At 59.5% G+C, this 7689-nt stretch overlaps 1 protein-coding gene across 1 annotated transcript; it reads right to left on the bottom strand.

Moving 5' to 3' along the window:
• Positions 1 to 374: 374 nt before the first annotated feature.
• ABHD1 (abhydrolase domain containing 1) lies at positions 375 to 7181 on the bottom strand. Its single transcript, XM_083432736.1, has 9 exons — positions 6991 to 7181; positions 5102 to 5262; positions 4780 to 4959; positions 3889 to 3934; positions 3622 to 3734; positions 1834 to 2007; positions 1608 to 1656; positions 1347 to 1512; positions 375 to 1259 (listed from the first exon to the last, which is right to left on the bottom strand). The coding sequence occupies exons 1-9, from the start codon at positions 7060 to 7062 to the stop codon at positions 1018 to 1020; spliced, it is 1203 nt and encodes a 400-aa protein (XP_083288862.1). The 5' UTR covers positions 7063 to 7181; the 3' UTR covers positions 375 to 1017.
• Between the last annotated feature and the right edge of the window lie 508 nt (positions 7182 to 7689).

A 7689-nucleotide genomic window follows, 5' to 3' on the forward strand; every position in this document is an offset into this window, starting at 1 on the left:
GGAAGCTCACATTTCCGCAGATCAGCTGTGAGGATCCTGCTACCGATGCCACTGGCTCCCAGTTGATGTGTCCTGAAATGAGGCCGGCCCTCTATTTTCCCAGCAGTGAGCTTGTCTTACAAACGGCCTCTGCCCTCATTGAGGTGCAAGCAAGTCTTACCTGGCTCAGCGGCAGCCCAGGTGTGCTCTGAGCTGGCTGCCCATCACCCCCTGAGGGAGTGAACCAGAAATCAGAGGCTGGAGGGCGACAAGGCCCAGAGCAGTTGTGGAAAGGACAATGAACGGTCTGAGGGTTGGTCTCCACACAAGCCCACCCCTGCTGCCCACCAGGCAGCCTGGCTCTGAGTGGCACTGAGAGATTTTTGTGGGGTAGGTGGGGGTAGAATGTCCACATTTGTGTGTGTTTATTTTACAGGAAATTGACCCAACTCATTCAAAGATCCCAGCCCTTTCTCTCCTTTCACCAGTTCGGCCTCCTGTGGTCGCTGCTGGCTGGGAGTGGCTCTCTTGGGTCTTTATTATTATTATTGATTATTGATTAAACTTGTTAGTCACTTAGGGAGCCCAAAGCGGCTTGCGACCATTTTAGATGGGTGTCCTTTGCCAGCTGTTCTATAGTTCTTTAACTGGCAGCCGCTCTCCAGGGCTTCAGACAGAGTCTTTTCCCCCAGCCCTCCCTGGAGACGCTGCTCTGCCCCTGAGCTCTTGCTGCCCCCCCCACCAAAGAAAGAGGGGAAAGGGCTCCTCACTGGGGTGGAAGCAAGTTTCTGGGAGAGAAATGTGCAGCTTTCTTTGTGCCCGGAACGGAAGCAGCCTCACGCCAAGGTACTGGAAAAGCCATCTTGTATTCTGCACGGTCCGGGTCCCAGCAGCGCCGCTGGCTGGAAGCCCCCCCTGGCCTCTGGCTTCCCCCCTTGGAAGGAGCAGGGCAAGAGGCTCAGGCCCTCCACCTGTGGGGCTCACAGGGCCTGCGCTGGGGGGGGCCACAGGGACCCCCCTCCTCCTTCCTGGTTCTGCTTAGGAGGTTGCCACCTGGGTGCCCGGCCCCTGTTCGTGGCACTGCTGCTCCTGCTCGGCTGCCACGGCGGCCGCCAGCTCTTCCTGGTGCTCAAAGACGGCCCCCGCAAACTGGGCAAAGACGCGGTCCATGTAGCTCTGGTGGCGCGGCAGCAGCCCCTCCAGGAAGCCAATGTGCCCTCCTCGTGCCGTCACCAGCAGCGCCAGGGTGGAGACGCTCTGGGCTTCCTTCACGGGGATGGCTGCAAGGAAGGCGGATGGGGGTCAGTCGAGAGCAGGAGCCCCGGGGGGAGAGGGGCGCCCGCCGGGGGGAAGGCCGGGGGACTCACCATGAAGAGGGGAAAAGGGGTCGTCGGAGGCGTTGAGGCACAGCACCGGGACCCGGAAGCTGTGCACCTTCTGGCAGGGGCTGGCGGCCTGGTAGTATTCCTCGCAGGAGCTGTAGCCAAAGGCCACGGCCGTGTAGCGCTCGTCAAACTCCCGGATGCTGCGCGCCTGCAAAGAGAGAGCACAAAAGCATTCGCAGGGGGGTGGGTGGGCTGGATGACCCTCGGGGGTCCCTTCCAACTCCACCAGGGAGGGGACAGTACCTTCAGGACGTGGTCCACGTCAATTCGCTCAGCAATGACCTTCCTGTGCCTGAAAAGAGGGTTGAGGTGTGAGCAGGGAAAGAAAAAGGGGGCAGCTGGGGGGGGTGGAAGGGGGTTCTGGGAAGGAAGAGCTGAAGGGCAGGGGGGTCTTGGGGCCCCTCCCTCCCGGAAGGGGGCCATAACGCCAGACCTGCCTCTGGTCTGTCCCCCCCCCCCAGCAACGCACTTCTGGATGAGCTTGCGCAGGTTGGCCGTCAGGTGCTGGTTGAAGAGCACCTGGTTGAGGGGGCTCTCGAGGGAGTGGGTGGTCTCGAAGGAGTCCCAGCTGACCGAGCACGTCATGGCGGCCACCAGTCCGGCTTCCGGGCCCTTGCGCCCCAGGTAGTTCAGCACCAGGATCCTGGGGGCAGGAAGAGGAGGAGTTGGAGGAGTTTGAACTTGATATCCCACCTTTCACTCCTCTTTAAAGAGTCTTTAAGGACTGCAAGAAGATTCAACCGATCCATTCTGAAGGAAATCAGCCCTGAGTGCTCACGGGAAGGACAGATCCTGAAGCTGAGGCTCCAAGACTCTGGCCACCTCATGAGAAGAGAAGATTCCCTGGAAAAGACCCTGATGTTGGGAAAGATGGAGGGTGCAAGGAGAAGGGGACAACAGAGGACAAGATGGTGGGACAGTGTTCTCGAAGCGACCAGCATGAGTTTGACCAAACTGCGGGAGGCAGTGGAAGACAGGAGTGCCTGGTGTGCTCTGGTCCATGGGGTCACGGAGAGTCGGACACGACTAAACAACAACAACAATGAACCAGCTGACCCTCTGAGGGCTTCCCAGGGGCTTCCCTGCGCCCCAGCTGGCAAACGTCCTCTTGCTAGTAAGGGAAACCTTTCTGTAGCATCAAGCAGAGACTGACGCTGCTGGGAGCAAACTCCTGAGTCATAGGAGCAGGAAGGCTGACTCACCGGCTCCCGTAAACACCACAGCCAGGCAAGCTGGGCTCTGCCTTCCCTTTCACCCAGATGATCAACCGCAGCCGAGTCCCGGCTGTGTGGGCGCAGAAGCCTCTCCAGCATTTCAGTTCCCTTCCCCTCCCACCATGGCTGGATTTGGGGACACAGGAGGTCAGGGCTGTGGGTCCCTTGAGCGAGGGGAGCCTTCCGCCTTCCAAAGGGTTCCCCCAAGGACACCCTCGCCCCTAACTGGCTTAAGGGGCAGGAGGAGCCTTTGGGAAGGAGACCCACCGGCAGGAGACTCCGCTCCAGAGTGTCCTCGCCCAGGTCTTAGGCGCTGCCAGGAGCTGTTTCCGTGCCCTTTGCACCGCCACCCTGGAAATTTGTTTTAGGGGAGAGGCAGCTTGGCTCATAAACAGAGTCCTAGCAGGACGCAGAGGTCATTCTCCAGCTCCTGCCTTGTGGGTGGGCCCTGGAGGGAGGCTGGCAAGAGAACAGCAGGATCTGACCAAAGGGGGCTCTTTGAGTCCAGCCCCCTGCTCTCACGGGGGGCACCCAGATGCCCAGAAGCAAGCGGGAGCTGAGCCCCACAGTCGCCACAGCCCCCTGTCTCCTTCCTGAAGTGCCCAGCAGCCAGGATTCAGAGGGGGGGGGGCACCTTGGCATTGCCTGGGGGGCAGAAGGAAACCCAGACTCAGGCAGGAGGGGGTTCCCGGGGGAGTGGGAGGCCCAGGGTTCTTTCAGCAGGTATCTCCTAGCTTCTCTCAGCAATACTTCTGAATCTCAGTTCCTGGAAACTGCAGGAAGGGAGAGTTACTCTTGTGCTCAACTCCTGCTTTTGGGTGTCCCACAATGGGCACCTGGTCGGCCTCTGTGAGGACAGAATCCTGGGCTAGAAGGGCCAGGGGCCTGATCCTGCGGGCACTCCTGGTGCTCCTTCCTTCCTATGAGAAGGAGGCCCAAGCTGGGAGGCAACGGGACTCCCCATCCTAGGGCAACGGAGCCGCTTCTCTTCAGCGCAGCTCCCATTTCCCACCCGCCTCCACCCTTGCCCGCCGGAGCCTCACCCGCCCAGCGAAACGCCCACCGCCATCAGGGGGGCCCGGGGGAAGCGGCTCTTGATGTGCCCCACCACCAGCTCCAGGTCTTCGGTGTCGTTGGCACAGAAAGCCCTGTGGGTCTGCGGAGAGAGAAGGAGAGATGGTGGGTGAGGCTTGCCTCTTCTGCAGAGACGGAGTCGGGGTGCCCATCCTGCCTTCGCCCTGCAGCCCCAGAGCACCCTCCCCTCCCCCAGCACCCAAGGGTGCACCGCCCCCAGCTATGGCCCCACTCACCAGCAGCTCCTCTCCTTTGCAGCCTCGGTTGTTGAACACAACAGCCCTGCGAGGGAGACGGGAAGAGAGTGAGAACCCAGGAGAAGGCTAGTTGTGGCTACATGCTATGCCCCTTGCTGGGAAACAGCAGCTGGGGGGAGAGGGCCAAGACCCTCCTGCCCTGGGGGTCCTGGGCAGGGGGGGCACCTGGTTGGCCGCTGTGGGAACCTGGACCCGATGGCCCCCCTGTGACCAGACCCAGCAGCCGGGCTCTTCTCATTTTTTTATGATTGCTAAATGGAACCTCCATAGACAGAATCAGTTTACCTTAGGGTGGAAAACAAGAATGGGAAAAGGCAGCAGTGCGTAATGGTAAGAATGTTGTACTAGGACCTGGGGGTAAAGGTAAAGGGACCCCTGACCATTAGGTCCAGTCGTGGCCGACTCTGGGGTTGCGGCCCTCATCTCGCTTTATTGGCCGAGGGAGCCGGCGTACAGCTTCCGGGTCATGTGGCCAGCATGACTAAGCCGCTTCTGGCAAACCAGAGCAGCACATGGAAACGCTGTTTACCTTCCCGCCAGAGCGGTACCTATTTATCTACTTGCACTTTGACGCGCTTTCAAACTGCTAGGTTGGCAGGAGCAGGGACCGAGCAACGGGAGCTCACCCCGTCTGCCGACCTTCTGATCAGCAGGTCCTAGGCTCTGCGGTTTAACCCACAGCGCCACCCGCGTCCCAGGACCTAGGGGAGCAGGGTTCAAATCGCCCCCATGGCCATGAAACTCGCCTCTCAGCCTACCCTACCTGAGAGGCGAGTGTGCCACCTGTAGCTCCTTGGAGAGAAAGGTGGGGTGTAACACAACAATAGCACCGCCAATGCCAGGACCCCCCCCCGAGGCGCCCTTTCCCACCTGTAGCCCCGTTGCTGGACGCCCAGGACCATGTGCAGAATGTAGGTCTCCTGGCTGTTGCCCGTCAGGCCTGGCAGGAACAGGACAATGGGGCAGGTCTCTGGGTCAGGGTGCTGCCCGCTCTCGCCATCAGCCCAATCCAGGAGCAGCTGGCCTCCATCTGCGGTCCTCAGCACCTCACTGGATGGGAAAGGGCAAGGAGGAGGAGGCGGGTGAGACAGGCTCCCTGGCATCACAGCCCCATGCCCACCATCTCCCAAGCAGACTGGCACCGGCCCCCACCCCGGGCCTGGCTCCCTCCCCCCCCCCTCGTCCGGCTGACCTGCAGTAGGAGACGGGCGGGCTGGACTTGAGGAAGACGCGGACGATGGTCTGGAGCCGTCCTTCGAAGCACCAGGGCGTGGGGTAGAAGGTCTCGTTCACAATGGGGCAATATTTCTCCAGGAAGGAGCGGAAGGGCTGGCAAGCCACCAGCAGCGGGGGCTGCAGGGGGGGGGGAGAGGAAGGTCACAGGGAGCTCAAGCTCAGGCGGCCACAGCGCTGCCCCAGACTCTCCTTCCTTGGAGTTCAATAGTCCTGCATTGCGGGGTTGGACTAGATGACTTCTAGGGGTCCCTTCTAACTCTACCATTCTAAGCTGCCTCTGCTGCTGCTGCCCACACAGAGGTTGCTTTCCAGCCTCTTGCCAAAAGGCCTCTGGCTGGCATTTGTTATGCCCATAGGCAGTGTCCTCTCCTGGCTCCACAGGGAGACTTTGCTCGCCCTTTCCTGCAAAAACGCCTTTCACAGTCAGACATCTCTTGCTGCCCCAAAGTCCTTCCTAATGTTTAGTTGGGATCTCCTTCCTTGTCACTGGAATCCATTCGTTTGGGCCCTACTCTCCAGAGCAGGACAGAGCAGGAACGTGACAGCCCTTGAGATATTGGAAGATGGCTATCATAATCATCATCATAATTTATTATTTATACTCCACCCATCTGGCTGGGTTTCCCCAGCCACTCTGGGCGGCTTCCAACACAATATTAAAATACAATCATACCTCGGGTTGAATGTGCTTCAGGTTGAGTGCTTTGGGTTGCGCTCTGCGGCAACCCAGAAGTAACGGAGTGCGTTACATCCGGGTTTCGCCTGTGGCGCATGTACAGACGCTCAAAATGACATCACACGCATGCGCGGAAGTGGCAAAACACAACCCCGCATGCGAAGTCGCATCTACGTTCCATTCAGGATGCGAATGGTGCTCCAGAATGGATCCCGTTCGCATCCCAAGGTACCACTGTACAGTAATGCATCAAACATTAAAAGCTTCCCTAAACAGGGCTGCCTTCAGATGTCTCCTAAAAGTTTGGTAGTTATTTTTCTCTTTGACATCTGGAGGGAGGGCATTCCACAGGGCAGGCGCCACTACCAAGAAGGCCCTCTGCCTGGTTCCCTGTCACTTGGCTTCTCACAGTGAGCGAACCGCCATATCAGTTTCAGGAGTACCACGTGTGCAACACCAGTATTCGAGCCAGTTGCGCTTCCCTAAATCTGCCTTTGATCACATTGCCTCTTGGTCCCTCTTTTCCAGCCTAAACACCCCAACTTCCTTCACCGTTCCTCACAAGGCTGTTTCCCAGACCCTTCCCCGTCTTCCACCCGCCTTCCAGCTTGTCCATATCCTCCTCAAACTGAGCTGCCCAGAACCTCAGAAGGTGCTTCTCTGCCCTGGAGAGCCAAAACCAGGCGTGGCCACCAGGCTGGGAGGAATCTAGTTTCTGTCCCTGTTTATTGTTTTGGCAGACACCTAATGAATACTTCCGAACCTGTTTTCCAAAGCGGGGGTTTGCCTCGCTTGTGTCAGCCTCACACGCCAGCCCCAGGCAGGCAGCCCACCCCGCCGTCGGGGGCAAATGTCAAGCTTAGCCCCGATACCCCCGAGGGAAGGAGAGAGGCATGAGCAGCCTCTGGAGCAGAGATCCCCATCTCCCCGTGGCTCTCCCGGTGTCTCTCTTGCCTCCACCTCGGAACCTGGCCAGGGGTCACGTCGGGCTGCCGTCGGGGGAGCTGGGCTCGTGGGGGTGGGACGGAGAAGGCTCCCCCCCAGCCTAGTCCCTCGCCCGCAAGAGGGGTGCCAAGGATGCCCGGGGCGCCCTCTCCCCCTGGCCAGGAGGCTCAGCCTCCGCCCGCCCCGTCGAGGCTGCCCGGAGCAGCGCCCCTTCCCCGCCTGACCTTGGGGACGCGCGCCCAGTAATAGGCCAGCCAGCCGGTGCTGAAGCCCAGCAGCAGCGACAGTCCCAGCATCTCTCCGCCGTCCGCGCCGTCGGGCAGGGGCTGCTGCTGCGGTGGCCAAGGAGGCGCCCAGAAAGTGGCCGGGACGGGAAGGCGCTCGCGCAGGCGCACACAGCCGCCCGGCCTCCCCGGGCGAGAAGCCGCGCCCCGCCCACCCGCGGCCATCTTTGGGGCGGGCGCCGCATTCCAGCCCAAAGGGAGGGAGGCTCCTTGGACCAGTTTCTTAAGGAGGAGCTGGCCGGACCCGGGGAGCGTCTTCCAGAATAATAATAATAATTTATTATAATAATAATAATTTATATCCCGCCCATCTGGCTGAGTTTCCCCAGCCACTCTAGGCGGATTCCAACCAAATATTAAAATACAGTAATACATCAAACATTAAAAGCTTCCCTAAACAGGGCTGCCTTCAGATGTCTTTTAAAGAGAAGATAGCTGCTTATTTCCTTGACATCAGATGGGAGGGCGTTCCACAGTGCAGGCGCCACCACCGAGAAGACCCTCTGCCTGTTTCCCTGTATCCTCACTTCTCACAGTGAGGGAACCGTCAGAAGACCCTCGGTGCTGGACCTCAGTGTCCAGGCAGAACGATGGAGATGGAGATGCTCCTTCAGAACAAAAATTGAAGAAGAGGGAAAG

This window comes from Podarcis tiliguerta, assembly GCF_965153285.1.
Source record: "Podarcis tiliguerta genome assembly, chromosome: 3".
Classification (NCBI taxonomy): Eukaryota; Metazoa; Chordata; class Lepidosauria; order Squamata; family Lacertidae; genus Podarcis; species Podarcis tiliguerta.

Bases quoted from the DNA above. Each gene is read 5' to 3' on its own strand.
- ABHD1 (XM_083432736.1), bottom strand. From the start codon at position 7,062: ATGCTGGGACTGTCGCTGCTGCTGGGCTTCAGCACCGGCTGGCTGGCC. The intron at 2,008-3,621 runs GTGAGGCTCCGG...TCCTGCCCCCAG, and splicing joins GTGGGCGTTTCGCTGGGCGG to GATCCTGGTGCTGAACTACC. The intron at 1,657-1,833 runs GTGCGTTGCTGG...CCCTCTTTTCAG, and splicing joins CTGCGCAAGCTCATCCAGAA to GCACAGGAAGGTCATTGCTG.